The 17,023-nt window shown below is 43.3% G+C and overlaps 1 protein-coding gene across 2 annotated transcripts in view; it reads right to left on the minus strand.

Moving 5' to 3' along the window:
• The window catches only part of Cpped1 (calcineurin like phosphoesterase domain containing 1), a 109,563-nt gene that overhangs the window by 79,553 nt on the left and 12,987 nt on the right, over positions 1–17,023 (minus strand). For both annotated transcript variants that reach the window (XM_028890043.2, XM_028890046.2), the window contains exon 2: positions 9,365–9,583. In XM_028890043.2, coding sequence (XP_028745876.1) covers positions 9,365–9,583 — 219 coding nt within the window. The remainder of the gene's footprint in view (positions 1–9,364; positions 9,584–17,023) is intronic.

The following is a 17,023-nucleotide window of genomic DNA, read 5'->3' on the forward strand; positions in this document are numbered from 1 at the left end:
ATAGCTACTCTGGAAATCAGTATGGTGGTTTCTCAGAAAATTGGGAATCAATCTTCCTCAAGACCCACTGATACCACTCTTGGGCATATACCCAAGGAATGCTCAAACATACCACAAGGACACTTGCTCAACTATGTTCATAGCAGCATTATTCATAATAGCCAGAACCTGGAAGCAACTTAGATGCCCCTCAATGAAAGATGGATAAAGAAAATGTGGTACATTTACACAATGGAGTATTACTCAGTGGTAAAAAACATTGACATCATGAAATTAGTAGTCAAATGGATGGAACTAGAAAATACCATCCTGAGTGAGGTAACCCAGACCCAGAAAGACAAACATGGCATGTACTCACTCATAAGTAGATATTAGATGCAAAGCTATGGATAACCTGACTATAATCTACAACCCCAGAGAAGCTAGGTAAAAAAGAGGACCCTAAGAAGGACACGCATGGATCGCCTCAGGAAGGGGGAATAGTTATGATTTCCTGGGTAAACTGGGGGTGAAGGGTATGGGTAGAAGGGAGGGGATGGGGGATGGGAACATGAGAGATTGCCGAGTTGAGGGAGGGATGGAGAGGTAGAGAAATGAAAGAGATATCTTGATAGAGGGAGCCATTACAGAGTCATGGAGAAACCTGCTACTAGGGAAATCCCAGGAACCCACAAGGATGACCCCAGATAAGATTCCTAGCAATAGTAGAGAGGGTGCCTGAACTGGCCTTCCCCTGTAATCAGATTGGTGACTACCCTAATTACCATCATAGAACCTTCATCCAGTGACTGATGGAAGCAGATGCAGAGACCCACAGCCAAGCACTGGAAGAAGCTCCTGGAGTTCAGTTGAAGAGAGGGAGGAGGGGTTATAGGAGCAAGGGGGGTCAAGACCATGGCAGGGAAAACCACACAGACAGCTGACCCATGTTGAGGGAGCTCACAGACTCTAGACAGACAGCTGGGGAGCCTGCATGGGACTAAACTAGGCTCTCAATGTGGTGACAGTTGTGTGGCTTGATCTGTTTGTGGGGCCCTGGCAGTGGGACCAGGACTTATCCTGGGTACATGAACTGGCTTTCTGCAGCCCATTCCCTATGGTGGATGCCTTGCACAGCCTTGATGCAGGGGGGAGGGGCTTGGTCCTGCCCCAACTTGGTATGCCAGTCTGTGTTGACTCCCCAAGGGAGGCCTCACCCCCTGTGAGAAGTGGATGGGGAGTGAGGCCAAGGGGATGAGGGGAACTGTGGTTGGTATGTAAAATGAAAAGTTTTTACATAAATGAAAGAGATATTAAAAAAATAATCAAATGTCCATCTTTTCCTAGCTACAATTAAGCGAGTTTTAATTAAAAGTCAAGTTTCTCCACTGAGTCTGCACATTGGCTAGTAAATAATGTTCACACTTTCACTATGAAGCAGCAGCTCTGAGAGAGAACAAGAGGAATGTGCTCTTGTGGGAGGGGGATACAGGCTCTTAATCTGGGCCCTAGGTACTGCAGAGGTGGGGTGGGGATTTAAGATGAGAGAAAACAAGATTCCCATAAACTCATGCTGATGAAGCACCCCTTCCATCACAGAGTTAGCAGCGGCTCATGGGGGCAGCAAGGACTCTGACTTTAGTGTCAGAAAGCACACAGATGTCCCATCACACTTCAGCTGCTGCCCATGCACTACCACTATAAAACTCAGAGTTATTAACCATGCTGTCCGATGTCAGATAACAGATCAACAAAGAAGCATGCATACCACCCAATCGGATTATGCAATAGTGTTTGGATGATTATATTTCAATATTAATCGTTTTGTTGGAAACCTGTATTTAAAAACATTACTATGTGATGTGGTCCAGGGACTTTGTCAATCTACCAAAAGAGTCCCCAGGCACAGGCAGCGCTAAGGTGCCCTGACAGGGAACGGAGAGCTGACACCATTCCAGCAGCCATGTGCACATGTGGGACGATGGCAGGGGTGGAAGCACAGTCACACACCTAATCAGAAACAGCCATGCAGCTGAGGCCCCGCGGCCCCCAATTAGTAATATTAGGTAAATTAGTTCAAACCTCTTTTAATCAACCTTAGCAGAGGGAAGTATTGTCCCTGATTGCTTGGACGCTTTCCTGGGGCTTATAATGGATGTGAAGGAGTGAGGGAGCCAAGGGGCTGAGCTGATTGCCCTCTGGTCGCTTCTTGGCATAAAAATGAATGTAGACAGCCCCACTCATTCCCCATCCCCAAGCCTGCTGATGTTTTGACTGAGGCATCATACCCTTGCAAGCAAATAAATCCCTTTGTTTCTGTATATGAAGCTGTACTGTAAATTGTCTTTAAATCTTGGCGTTTCTTGGAGTACACACTTAAAAATAAAAATGCAAGGCTAATTACAGAGTGGAGGAAATGAATGTGTGGTAACTGGAGTTTCTTAACAACAAGAGCCACCTCATGATGGACACAAGGGCTTCCACGCAGTGGAAACTTTCCGCGATGTGGTGTGCAGAACTCGTCCACCTGTGTCACAGGGGCTGAGGCTGTTGGTTACATAAAAGGATCACATGGAAGAAGAGTGCTGGTCAGTCCCGTCCCCAGAGAGGTCCTCAGGGAAGCACAAAGAAGAGTGGCTGGTGAAGGCAGGCACACTGACTGCACTGGAGCAGAGCTGAGGGTCTTTCCAGCAGTACTCAGGTCACCTCCCACTCTCAATTATCTCAGGGAGATTACCTCCACTAGTGTGACCAGGAGGGAAGGGTCTCAAGTGTGACAGTCTGTACACGACAACACAGAAGGATGCTCAGACACTGGAAGGGGAAGAAATAAACCACAGAACAATGTGTAACCGTGTTCAGACTTCAGAAAAGGCTGCTGCACACATACACACTTGGAACTACAGTGACTCCAGGTCAAGAACTTGGGGAAGGGAGTCATGGTTTTCAGTCTTGGCAAAGGCAGCCTAGCCTATTCACACATTGCTTGCACAATTTAAAAGTGAATAAAAGGCCCAGATCTATTCTAGCTCGAATCCTTCAAGAGAGTAAAGTGGCAGAGAGAGAGAGAGAGAGAGAGAGAGAGAGAGAGAGAGAGAGAGAGAATAAATGAATGAATTCCAAGTCTCTCTCTATACTTATCCTTTACTTCTGGGTTAAACAGGTTCATCCATTTCATCACTGACAGCAGAAGCATCTAGAACACAGTCTGGTATAGAATAGGCACTGAGAATGGATTTGTCAAATTAAACTTCATCTATTCTAGAAATGTGTAATAGGGTGCAGTCACTTGCTAAGACCCTGGGAGGCAGACACAGGATCATCTGACATGCATTCCCTCCCCATGTCCAGCATTCAATAACCCCACATACCCCTCACATGCACACTGCCCCTAGGATCTTAGAACTAAGCTTTGGGGAAGGTGAACTTGATGATGTATGGGGGCTGAGATAAGGCCCTTTGCCGGCCAGAGCCTTAATCCTGGCTTTGGTTTTAAAATTATGCCTCTGAGGCTTTGCTTATCAGAGTCTGTTTTGTACCAGAATTTTGTTCACATGTTTGCCTGGCCTGGGAAAAATGAACATCAACCTCTTGGACTATGTAAGCAAGAGGAAGACAAATGGCTCTACTCCTTGCCTAGATCCCAGAACACCAATACATTCCATCTTTGCTCAATGCCTTCCTTTCCCAACTTATTCATTCTTCATAGAAGTAGAAGCCACCAAGTGGGGGAAAGTGTCTGCATGTTTATAGGGTGGTGACAACTTTTATTTGGACGTTAGCCCACCCCTTTGCACCCAATTTAAGGTGAAGGCTATCATGCCAGAAGAAAGTTTACTTTTCTGATCTGTTCAGGCCTTTTACCTGAAGGAAAAACATAATCCCATTTATCAGTGTATCTAATCAAACTCCCATGGTGACACCCATTCCTCAATACCTGGCCACTGAGTGGCCCTCTCCAGCCTCTGCCGTCATTTCTGCTGAAGCTCGGCCCTTCTCTCCCATAAAGACGTCTCCACCTAAGAACAAACCCCACCTCTGTGCACACCCTCTCCTCCATCTGCTCCCCTCATCTCTGGAGTCAATTTCAGTTTTACACTGAGGCCCTTTGGTCCCAACAGAAATATTTGCCATGTAATTAACTTGAGGAATCACACAAGCTGGAACAGGAAAGAAGCTTTTGTTTCTAGGGATGAAGTGGTTTTGTAAGTTGCAAGCATCTATTCTGCAGATCCACAAATTCTTATGCAAAACCTTCTGGGCTGGGTCTTGTTTAAAACTGGATTTTTACAAACTTTGGAAGGGGAACAGAGAGGACAGAATATGTACTAACAAAGCAAGAGCTTGAGAACAACTCACTACAGCCCGGGAATTCTCTACTAACAAATGTGGGAGTATCCCATTAGATAAAGACTAGGAATAGTCTATTCAGGGCAGTTTTGTTACCAGTCAAGTAAATTTAAATTTAAGAAAAACAGTCTTAATTTTCAGAGCCTCCTTCCTGAGTGTTGGAATGACAGATAACGAGTTCTGTTGCATGTACGCGATCCAAATAAAAAACCCAGTCCTGGCTATCTATGTACAAATCCAGTTAAAGAAAATGGGTGTGCCTGTTTTCCAAGGCACTTTGCTAACATGCTGCTGTGGGTGTTTTCTATAGGAGAGATCATCCTGCTTTAGTTACTCAGAGTATCTAAGGAGTAAAACAAAACCTACACATTCAAAAGCATTCCTCTGAAACCTGAGTAAACGAATAAAGGAATGATGGTTCTCTTGCTTAAATGCCATCATTGATAACACTTGAAGGGAATTCTCACTGGCTCCTGGCAGGCACACAAGTATTTTATATATAATACATGAAAAGCAGAACACACTGGGCCTATGCATTCTAGTCTGGTAAGCCTATGCACCTCAAGCCTTATTGTCTGTAAGGTTCATCTGGTGACTAATAAAGACCTGCTAGATCTTTATGTCTGGGGCAGAAATGCTTCATTTCCAGGAGGCTCTGGTCATTTTCTGGGCCACATTTTTTAATAGTAACTATTAAAACCTTATGTGGGAAGTACAGGAGGTCTAGAAAGGAAGCGAGTCCACCACATTTAGGCTACGAGGCCTTAGGAGAAGGCACTTCCTTGGTCTGAGCCAGTTACCCTGCCAGCAAAAATGGAAACCGCATAACGATTGCATCTGTTTTGCATTGCTGTTCTAAGCAGGTGAGCTGGCAGCACCGACAATGGCCAGTTATAGACCTTGGATTTCACTCAGCACAAGTCATCTATGGTGGCCTGAATAAAGCCCGCTCTGAGATGTCCACATGCTAACTCCCAGTACTTGTAAGTACCTTATCTGCCATGGCAAAGGAGACTCTGCAGACTGAGAGGTTACTCTACTCTAGGCTATCAGGTAGGCCCAATGCAATCACAATGATCAGTATCAGAGGGAGGGAGGGAGGCCAGTCAGATGGAGGAGCATCCCAGAAGCTGGAGCAGAGGCCAGAGAAGACACAAGGCTATAGGCTTTGTAGATGTACAACAAGCCAAGAAATGCACGCAGCTTCTAGATGGGAGAGGCTTCCCAGGAGCACAGCCCTACAGATTCCTATTGCACTTTGTGTCTCCAGATCTGTCTGAGTGAGTGTGCATTGTTTCAGCAGCTACAGAAGATGAATGATGGGAACATTGCCTCCCTTTACAGAACGGAAGCTCCTGAGGCTAATGCTCACTAGAAACTCAAGCATGCCACAGTTGCTTAGGCAGAGGTAACATACAAGAACTCTTCTAAGACACTTTATGTAAGGGAAGAATCAGCCTGTATTGTCCGTTTCATGGAGTTACAGCAGTCCAAATACACAGGGATGAACACATGGTTAGTAAAACACAAGAGGCTCACTGGAATCTCTCATTCCATAATTACACCATCGCATTCTGACTGGTCATCCACATGAAACTGCTGGCCTCTAACAAGGCTCCTGGGGACACTCTCGGTGGGTCGATGAATCAGTGTCAGGAGGGCCTACAAAAGTCACCCTGCGCTTGAGAGCTGAAGGACTGGAAATCAATGGTCTCAGGAACATATACAAGATCTTAATTTGCCACTTTTAATGTGGTTAATCTCACAGAGAAGGTATAATAGCAAATAAAAAGCCACTTAAAAATCCTAAGTGTACCTGTAAAATGAAGGCATGTTTGTCCAAAACCAAGCTGGAGCCTTGGCACAGTGATGCCTCCCACCACCTATGCATCAACTCTCAGCTCTGCGAAAGGCCTTGATCTCTCATTTCCACTATTATACCCACAGTGACCAGGGCTGTAATTGGCACTTACTCTGCACTCAATGAATATTTGTGGATGAATGAATATTACAGTGGATAGTTACAATGAAAAAGGATATTATTACTTTCACTAAAAAAAACATTATTTGGAAAGTTCTTTTGCTTCATTTTGAGTTAATATCTACTTGACCCAAGATGCTATTTATGGTAGAATTAAAAGCATGCCTTCTGATTTTATTTGCTTATTAATATATGCATTTGGTCATTAACAATGTGCTAAGCAGTCAAAGCAAATAATTACTTTTCTAGTCAGCCCTGGCATACGTGCTAAATGAGGGAAGCAACTTACTGCATATTAAAAAATTGTAACTAGCTTTAAAACATTCTGTTTAATCTCAGGCAAAATATTAAAAAACAGGTAAAGTCCTCTATCTGGCTCAGCTAAAACCCCTCAACACAGCCCACATCTTCAGAGGAGATTATGACTTCTGATCCAGTCACCTTGGATATAAAGTGTATGTTCAGGAGTTTGCAGGCTCACATTTTAAGATTTTCTGACCAATGGTTAGGATTGATCATAAAAATGTATCTTTTCATTTATTTGTATTCAGTATATTCTATTTAAGAAGAAATGCAATTGCAAGAAAAGCTTTCATTTTACATCTGATTTTGAAATGTGACTGAATATATTAACATAATTCAGAACAAGTTGGTAAACATCCACGGGGACATATTATATAATTCCAGGGAGTCTCATGATACCCTGAAGCTACTGAACAGAAAAATGCTAGTTTTGTGTCATGTTCAAGGGTCAATAGAACCAGACCTTTGCCCACCATGCGGTCCAGAACAACAATACCAAGCTGATGGCACATGGGGCCCTATCACCCTGAAGATACCAGCTAACTGCAAAGCAGACCATTTAGAAATAACAATAATGTGCTGGGTCAATGAATCCATCACCTTAGTTTGCCTTAGTATGTCAGAAGCTAAGGCCAATAGCTATTTCTACATTGTAGTATCTTAACACCTGTGAACCTTTGGCCATAAGTCATTAAAAAAAAAGGTCAAGTTTATGAGTAGCTAGTATTTAACTTCACTACAAAACAAAGGACTATTTTCACAAATATATTTCTGTATGGAGCTGCCCAGATGGTCAGCTCTATTGTACAGGTAGGGAGGGTGCTGCTGTCCCCATGCCATGTGTCTGGATGCAGAAACTTCAAAGTTGTTACAGGGTCTGGATCTCCCCATTGCTCAGCTCTGCTTTCTAGCTACTATGCAGCCCCAGGCTGTGTTGTGGTTTTACATTCTTGCTGTTTTTGTGGATTCTTGGCTCAAAAACTGAGAGCCTGAGGTAAGGGCATTGTCTCCTCCCACCTACTTCATCACAAGTGGGCAGGGAGCTGGTAGCCCAGGCTCCTGGGTTCTAACTGAGGTGACAGTCTTCTGTTCTCTCTTTCTGTTAGTTTTTTATAGGCCCAGTCCAGGAGTCATCAATGTGGACATGGCCATACGCATGACTTTGTGTAAGACACCAGTGAACAGAGACAAGGACACTCCTGAGAATTTTCCCTGCTTGTTGTTCCCCATGAATGTTAAAACAAAACAAAACAAAACAAAACAAAACAAAACAAAACAAACAGCTCCAGCTCTGCTCCTTTTCCATCACATCTTCACTCTGAGTTTAGTTCTGGACACACAGGTGGCCAGACAGTAGGAGCTGGATACTGATCACTGCAATGTGCCCAGTTTTTTGCAAAGCATCTCAGCTTCTGGAGCAGTTAATATAAGTAAAGTTAGACAAATGCAGATATCCCCAGGCACTGCTCATGATTTCTGCCCTGGTCTTCAAGTCACTTCTATTATAGCAAGAGAGACGGGCAGGGAAGGGGAACAGGCCATGGCAGCTACCTCTGCCTCTGATGGCAAGGGCCACTGTCTACTTGCTTACATTTAATCACTGGGTTGAAGGCCTATCTGAGACAGAAGGCTACTCAGTGTTGGAGAGAAGGAAGAGAGTTCCAGAAATTTCCAAGCACTGCTTCTCCCTGTTCTCCTCCTCACTTGCTCCTTTGCTCTTCCTTCTTGCCCTCCCCTTCTCCTCCTGTGAACAAAGCAATAGAAAAGATCAGAACACATGGTAAAAGCAGCAGGCCACACGAACAGAGATGCTCAAGGCCCAGCATCTTACTTTTCTTTAGGAAAACCACCCCATTCTTCAGACCACATGGCTGTAGTAGAGCTAACCTCACAATTTAGCTTTGGGCACATGTAAGTCAGGTAAATGTGGTCTGTGACTCTGACTGGACCATCCAAAATAGGTCACTTTGTTTCTGTTGTGATTTCTATGACCCTAGAACTCCCTAGGTTTATAGCCACTATCTAGAGAGCCTGACTGCAAATGAAGTCAACTAAGAGGAAAGCACAGCTGAGAGATGGAGAGATCAAAATCAGATAACAACTTCTGAGCCCTGGACCCAGATATACCTAAAGCAACCACACATGGGAGAAATAAAAGTGTAAGAAGCAAAGCAAGTAGGGTTAGAGAGGTGGCTCTGTGGTTAAGAGCACTGGCTGCTCTTGCAAAGCACCTAGGTTCAATTCCTAGCAGCCACATGTAGCTCACAAAAGTTTGGAACTCCAGTTTGAGAGGCTCTTATGCCTCTTCTGGTTTGTGCAGGTACTGCACACACAGTGCACATACATACACGAAGGCAAAACACCCATACACATAAATAAAAATCTAAAGAGAGACAGCTAAAGACGGGACCAGCTTATAGTTACAGATTAGAGTTAAAAATTACAGACATGGTGTGTGGAAGTTGTAATGTTTGCCCCTGGAAACATAGCGAGGTGACATAGGGGTGTATTTTCCTACTAAGCTTGGATCACCAGAACTGTAACCAGGCCTAATTACTGTTGTTAATCTTGCCAAGTTCTAAATATAAAGCGAGTATGCTCTTTCTGATATTTAATGATATCACAACTACTTTGAAGAGTAAGAACAACACCAAACAGAGATGTCTTTGGAGGAAAATCTACTTTTCCTGCCTACACTTGGTCAGGATTAACTCAAGAAGAAAAGATTACCCATGACAACCCAAAGCTTACCTGGCATGGCATGGATGAGGTCTCCACAAAGAACAAAGAATTTGGGTTTTGGGTTCAGTTTGTTGATGGCCTCAACAGCTTGCTCAGTGAGACGCATCTCCTGCCCCCACTCATCTCCGCCATTGTCACAATCCCCAGTGGACCAGGCCTTCATCAGCCCAAACTGGGGGTCTGCACCTTGGATGAAGTAGAATGGGCCTTTCCATTCCCTTTCCTTTTCTAAGAAAAAAAAAAAGGTGGGGAAGGGTGATAGAAAATCTGTCAGTGACAGCATTCAGGTTAGCATGCAAGTGGAAACAATATTTTTCTTAAATTAAATAGGTCATTTTGATACGGTGCTGTCCAAACATACCATTTCCCTGTCACTATCTAGAGGATTTTGATTTACACTAATTACACTGGACATCTAGTGATTCCCAAAGGCCACAGGACACCATGTGGGTTGCTATAGTCACGTACCCAAGCTGTTTGTTTAAAAGCTAGATATCCAAAATGAACCAGAGACCACAACGGAGCACAGTGCAGGAGATATTAATGTTCAGTAATAGTGTTCTAATTAGAATTAAAAATACCCAAAACCAATGCTGCCAGAGTGTTATATTTAAATTACTAGGTAAAGTGCTTACGAATCTTTTCTTCCAGGCTTAATGGCACCATTTGTGCTGTTTTGGGGGAATGCAACAGAATTTTAATTATAAAACTTGGCGTTCAAAACTCTGGCTATGTGGTGGGAGATGTGGCGCCAGGAATAAAGTCTTGAAATCTTGAAATGAATAGATCAATGTGAAAGGGAAAAAAGGAAGGAAAAAAATCAAAGCTAAAATTCAAAGGCAATTGGGTATCAGCACCCTGAGAGTGAACATTGGAATTTTATTTTTTCTAGTCTAAATGAGGTAGAACTGACAAAAAAAAAAACAACAAAAAAAACAATAGCACACACACACACAATTGTTATACATGCAAATGGTGAAATAATTACCAGAACCAAACAATTAACATATCTATCACCTCAACCTTTGTGTGGGGGTGGTGAGAAAAATTAGTATCTACTGTTGGCAAATTGCAAGAATATAACACATTATAAAGTCACCAAACTTGCAGAACAAAGGGTACCTGCATGTTAACCCATGAGTCCTTGATCTATATTATAACATGGCTGTTAAGTCTACTCACAACCAACCTAAGCTCATTACAAGCAAGGAGTGGTGTGCATCTCACAGTACAGGACAGAGAGCAAGCTCTACTGAAGGATTCAACTCATATTTATTCAGCCTTTACTGTGTGTGATAGAAAGACCAAGGTGGTCCCCAAAGGTATTGCCTGATAGTATTCACATCCTTTGTAATCTTGGGTATGGACTGTACCTGCTTCCAATAAACAGAATACAGTTAGCAATATGTCCCTTCAGATAAAGGGTGGAAGAAGACCGTGATCTTCATCCCTCTCCTTTCCTTGTTCCATAGTCAAAAGCTGTCATATCAAGCTATGTGCAGAAGTGCATGTTTAATCCTAGTACTCAGAAGATGGAGACACATTCCAGGTCAGCCAGCGGCTATAGAGAGAGATTTTTGTCTACGAAGAAAACAAAACAAAAGTCGTCATATAGTAAACTGCCCTATGGGGTGGCTAACATGGCAAGGAACAGAAGGAAGAGTCTGGTCAACATCCCAGAAAGAACTGCATCTTGCAAATGGCCCTGTATGTGACCAGAAAGAGAGATGTCCATTACTGAGCTTTCGGATAAGAGCAGAGCCTTAACTGGAGCCTTAGGAGAGTCTGTGGCAGCAGAACCCAGCAATGATGTACCCAAAGGGGACTCTGTGACAATTCAGGCTTGCTACTTCACACTGCCGAGGTTCAGGGTAGTTTGTTGATGGCAATAGATGACTACAGATCAGGCTGGTGACAGAGTCAAAGGGAAAGACTCTTCCTGAAGAGCTGAATACACTTCATAAATAGAAAAAGAAATAAGAAACAACAAAACCCTACTAGATGCTGCTTTGTGTTTTTAAAATTAACTGTTAGTAACATTTTCCTATTATTTCAGTAGTAACCTTTGTATGCCGCTGACTGCTTTTAGCTATGTTCTGATTTCTGAGGCCCTCTGCAGAGCTATTTAAAACATATAAATTAATCAGAAACAGATCCAGGGGGTGAGTGGCACCCAAGGTCACAGAGTAAATCAACCTGCTGCCACAGTTCAGAAAGTTTCCTGCAGCAAACATTTTAATAAGTGGTTTCCCATGACAAACAGCCAAGAACCTCAAAAAGTCAATAGTCCTTGGCTCTATTAATATAAATCTTTCATTACATGTTACTTAGTAAAAACTTAAGAGTGTCAATTTTATGATGATGAAGCCCAAAATAAAGAGATTCGACTTGTCGATTCAAAAATACAGCTTTCACCTCAAAAGGGAGAAAAGAGTTTATTCTGGAGTCAAATATGAGACCATGTGACCATGTCCAGGAACACAGATTCAAGTGACTCCAAATTCCATTTCCAACATGGAAACAGTTTCATGAAGCTTTAAATAAAAGAACATAGGCAATCATAAATCAAGACATTCTTCGAGTATGTTGGTGGAAACATCAGGTAGGCAGTCACAGCTCAGTCACAGGGCTCAGACACTCTATGACGCCATTCTAAGCCTTTGCACTGCTAGAAGCTATTGCTCTGTCCATCCCAAATGATTTAACTCGTGGCCACAAAGGTATTAGGTCACATACACAGGAAGGGAATAAACGACTCCTAAGTGGGCTAAAGACAACCCAAGATAATTTAGCTCTGAACTTGCAACATTGCAAACTGTCCATGTCACTGAACTAGTGAGTTAATCAGCTTTGTAGTCAAAGCTTTGCAGACATTCTCCTTCCAGATAAAGAAAATGAAGTTCTGCACATTCAATACACACCTACTGTGTCTATCTAATAAAGTGGATGTTGGCTCAGGGTGCTGCACTTGCAAAGCATCTTTTAGGGGTTTGCTCAGGGGCTAATGGTCTTTAGTATCACCTTAATGTGAATCAAGGTCAAACAGTCCAACTGTGTGATGACAGATGTGTGCAAACCTGACACTTGAGCATGGAACCAAAAGGAGCTGGAATTGGAGGCCACTCTGGGCTACATGGTAGGTATTTGTATTTAAAAAGATGATGGCAAGAGACAGCCAAGATAAAAGCCCTTGCTACATAAGCCTGATAACATGAATTCAATACCCTTATTCTACAGTGGAACAGAATGGACTCACAAAAGTTGTCCTCTAACCTTCAGTTACACAGTTGACACACAGGTGCCCCCCCCCCACACACACACCACAGTAAGAGCAAGTTTGTAAATATATAAAGGACAGGCTGAATTATGTGGGACTATAGAAAGTTTGTCCTGGAAGGAGGGCTATTCTGTGGGCCCATCTCTTTCATCTCTCAGAGGGCAGCTTTTTACAAGATGAAGATGAATTCCAAAGTGCAGGCTTATCCCAGAATACCTGTAGGATGACCTGTATGGCACCCTTTCTAAAGCAAAGCTACTATCTGCTTCCCACCCCAGGAAAGCCCAGCTTCTCAAGACCCTCTGGAAGCACTGTCATAGCAGTTCAAGCCATGGCAATTCATTAATCTGAGACCCATTTATGAATTGGTTGATTTACAATCAGAGTTTCTGTCATTACTGAAAAACACATGCACAGAGACCCCATATGCCCCTAACTTTTCCTAAAAAACTGTCCTCTTAGAGGGTAAATGCCTGACAAGTCTAATTAAGAACTGCCTGGAAATGGAGGCTGGAGGGAGGAGAAAGAGATGCTGGCAACAGTGAATATTGTGCAAGTAAAGAGGTCTTCCGGGCTCACTGTGATGTACTGGGGTCCAGCAACATCAGCAGGAAGTGGGGCCAAGCCAGTCAAACCTCCCAATGACCCCTGCACTCACTGACATCTGAGAATAGCTGGTAGCAGACTCCAGTGTCCTGGGGAAGTGACAGACATGGAGTCTTCAGCTCCCCTGCACTGAAACACCACTCTGAGGAGGCCTTTTGATTTTTAACTGTTGCATATTTGGGGTTGTTTCTTTTTCTGCTCATTTTCTTTTTGTTCCTGATTCTATTTAGCTTAGGTATTTGGTCCTAAACATTTCTTAGTATTGTCACAATTATCACATTTGAAATTGCTTTTCAAAATCAACCCAAGATTATGTGAATGGTAAGAGCTTAATTGAAGAATTCTTTAGTGACTAGCGAGTTCTAATACTTTATTATATCTTTTTACTTATTTTTGGAAGAGGGCACATGTGAGTTTGTATGACAAGGTCACAGGACAACCTTCCACAATGTGAGTCTCAGGAACCAAACACAGGTCACTAACTTGGAGGCAAGAACCTTTGCTCACTCAGCTGTCTCACTGGTCCTAGTTCTAACACTTAGCTCTTACATGACACAGTGATGCACAGTGAAACCAGCCATAACCAAGGACATGTGCACCTCACAGGAGCACAGAGAGAGGCATGATTTTTCTTGTGGGAGAATGCAGGCAGGAGTTCTAACTGATGACTATGATGAGAATGTGGTCAACTTTGAGACTAAGTCTGTGTGATAGAACACAATGCTGCTTAAGAAAGCCTCAGATCTGACCCAGATGGCACCTGTGGGAGTTTAAAAGAAAATGGTCCTGAAAGGGAGTGGCTCTGTTCAGAGGTGTGGCCTTGTTGAAGGAAATGTGCCACGGGAGAGGGGGTTTGAGGTCTTATGTATGCTCAAGCTACACCTGGTGTCACAGTTCAGTTCCTGCTGCCTATGGATCAAGATGTAGAACTCTCAGCTGCTTCTTCAGCACCATGTCTGCCTGCACACTGCCATATCCCACCATGGACTGAACCTCTGAAATTGTAAGCTGCCACCCCAACTAAATATTTTCTTTTATAAGAGTTGCCATGGTCATGGTGTCTCTCCACAGCAACTGAAACCCGAACTAAGATGTAGTTGGTTGTTTTTCACTCTTTACTCTTTGGGGGCATGCCACCCAGCTCCCAAATAAATACATATGGAGACTTATTATTTCTTATAAATGCCTGGCCTTAACTTGGCTTATTTTTGGCCAGCTTTTCTAACTTTAAATTATCCCATCTACCTTTTGCCTCTGTGCCTTTTCCTTTTCTTACTTCTGTGTATCTTACTTTCACTCCTACTCCATGGCTGGCTGTGTGGCTGTCCCTTTCTTTTCTTGCTCCTTGATCTCTCTTGCTTTCCTTCTACTTCTTCTCTGCCTGCCGGTCCCACCTATCATTTCTCCTGCCTAGCTACTGGCTGTTCAGCTTCTTATTAGCCCAATCAGATGTATTAGACAGGCACAGCAACACAGCTTCATAGCATTAAACAAATGCAACATAAAAGAATGCAACACATCTTTGCATTATTAAACAAATGTTCTGCAGGATAAACAAATGTAACACGTCTTAAAATAATAGTACACAACACTAAGAGAGCATCAAAACAAAGATATATAGTCCTTACAAATATTTGATATAAAGCTCTGGAAAAATGTACAGAACATTTAGCATTAAATCATAATAAAGCACATATTTGTTTAATTGAAACACATAAGACAGCCATGAATAACAATGTCCATAATGAATGTAATTTTTTAATCTCAACTGCGTATGATGAGTACGTGTATTGTATTCATGTGTGTATGTACAGGCTTAAGTGTGCTGCAGTGTGTGTAGAGGTCAAAGGACAAACTCAAGTCCTTGCCTGCTATCTTCAGACAGGGACTCTGTTCTTTTTCTGTTCTATAACTCGGGGGGAAAGGGCTACTGAGGATTCTTCTCTCTGCCTCCCATGACTCTATAGAAGTGCTGTGATTATAGACCCAGGTACCAGCTTTACATGGACTTGAGGATTCAGATTCATGTTTTCACACTTACACAGACAGTGCTTATCTCCTGAACCATCTCTCCGGCCTGCTTGTCAACAAATTCAATTAGCTTTCTATTGCTAGGTGGCAAATTACCAGAAATGCAGAAGCTTAAGACAGCACACATCTCATAGTCACTAGGGGTCAGGAATCAAGCTCTGCTCAGTCTGCCCTGTGGTCGGAGCCCCTCATAAGCAGCAAATAGGGTGTTGGCCAGTGTGGAGCTCTCAGCTGAGAACTCACGAGAGCAATTCTACCTCCAAGCTGCAGGCCCTGTGGCAAGTGGACTTGAGCATATGAATTAACTAGCTTTGCTGCAGGGCCATCCCTGGCTCCTTGGCGGCTCACAGCATGAGAACTTGCATTATCAAAGCCATTGGGGGAAAGAATCTGCTGGCAATAGCATATTATAATTGTACACGACACAGCCCTGGACGTGACACCCCCCTACCGGTGTTGCTTCTGGGGAGCTCTTTATCACAATGTAGTTGCTAGAGCAGCCAACACCAAGGACAGGGGACCATAATCCCACAGGTAAGGATTCCAGGAGGCAGGATCAGGGGGGCACAGCCGAGTCAGCCATACACACTAATATAAAGCTCTGGGCTAGGTGGTGGCACACAGCTGTAACCCTGCCCTGGGATGAGATATTCAAGGTTAGCCTCAGCTACATACAGCTCAAGGCCAGCCTAGGCCATACAAGACATTATCTCAAGCAAAACAAAAATAAGCAAGCAAACAAACAAAAACCCAGGCCTGGCTTCTCATGCACTTAATCAGTTAAATTCAAGTTTGCTACTGACTTTCTAGTACTGAACAGATTTAAGCCCATTTATTTTGGCCCATCCACAGGAAGCTGGAAAGCTTGGCCACAAAGGCTACCTGAGCTATGACAAGTTTCTAAAAATTGACTTAGCCAGTTTTTTTTCATTCAACCAAGGTGTGATGCTGAGTGACAGCTAGTATTTTCAGGACTGGAGTTCACACAGTGAACACCTTCTGCCCAAGAGCCCTTGAGTTTCTCTGGCTGGAGAGATGCACAAACTTAGCTGCCCAAAAGTCGTTGCTCTCCATATAGACATTTTGTCTCCAAAAAGTTCCCTTCAAACAGAGTGACTCAGTAAAGGAGATGGACGCATAAACTAAGGCTGCTGAGGCCCAGCACCATCTCCCAGTAGTCTGTGATGCCCACAGTCGCTGCCAACAGCGTGGGGCTGACTCAGGGTACGACTGCTGCCCAGACACAGTTTCTGAGGCTGTTAATTGGAGAGCTCCTTTAGTCTGCCAAACTCAAGGTCTGGCCAGCAGATGTGTTCCGTTGGACCTACACACTATTTATAAAATTTGAAATCTGTTGCCAACATTTTAAATTTATATACATACATACATGTATGTATGCAAAGGTATGCACGCCTGGATTTCTGAATTCTCTTAGAAAATTGGCCACACTGTGCTCATATGACACATTCCAAGGATTGGCTGCAACTATGTGATCCTTCTACATGCCCTCAAACTTGTTCTAGCCCACACACAGCCAATTCACCACTGGGCTCCCATCTATGGAAACCCTTCTACTTTGCTCAAGGTGAGAAAGAGCAGACCCAGAACACATACAAGGAGTAAAAGCAGGTTCAAATGTCCTATCCACCCCAGTGCGGGATCAGGTAGTCACACAGCTGACATTACACAAAAGTCACAAGCCCATACCTCAAGGTTGCCACCAATTTCTAAATCAAACTTTTAATTTAAAAGTA

The sequence above is a fragment of the Peromyscus leucopus genome, chromosome 8b, assembly GCF_004664715.2.
Source record: "Peromyscus leucopus breed LL Stock chromosome 8b, UCI_PerLeu_2.1, whole genome shotgun sequence".
Classification (NCBI taxonomy): Eukaryota; Metazoa; Chordata; class Mammalia; order Rodentia; family Cricetidae; genus Peromyscus; species Peromyscus leucopus.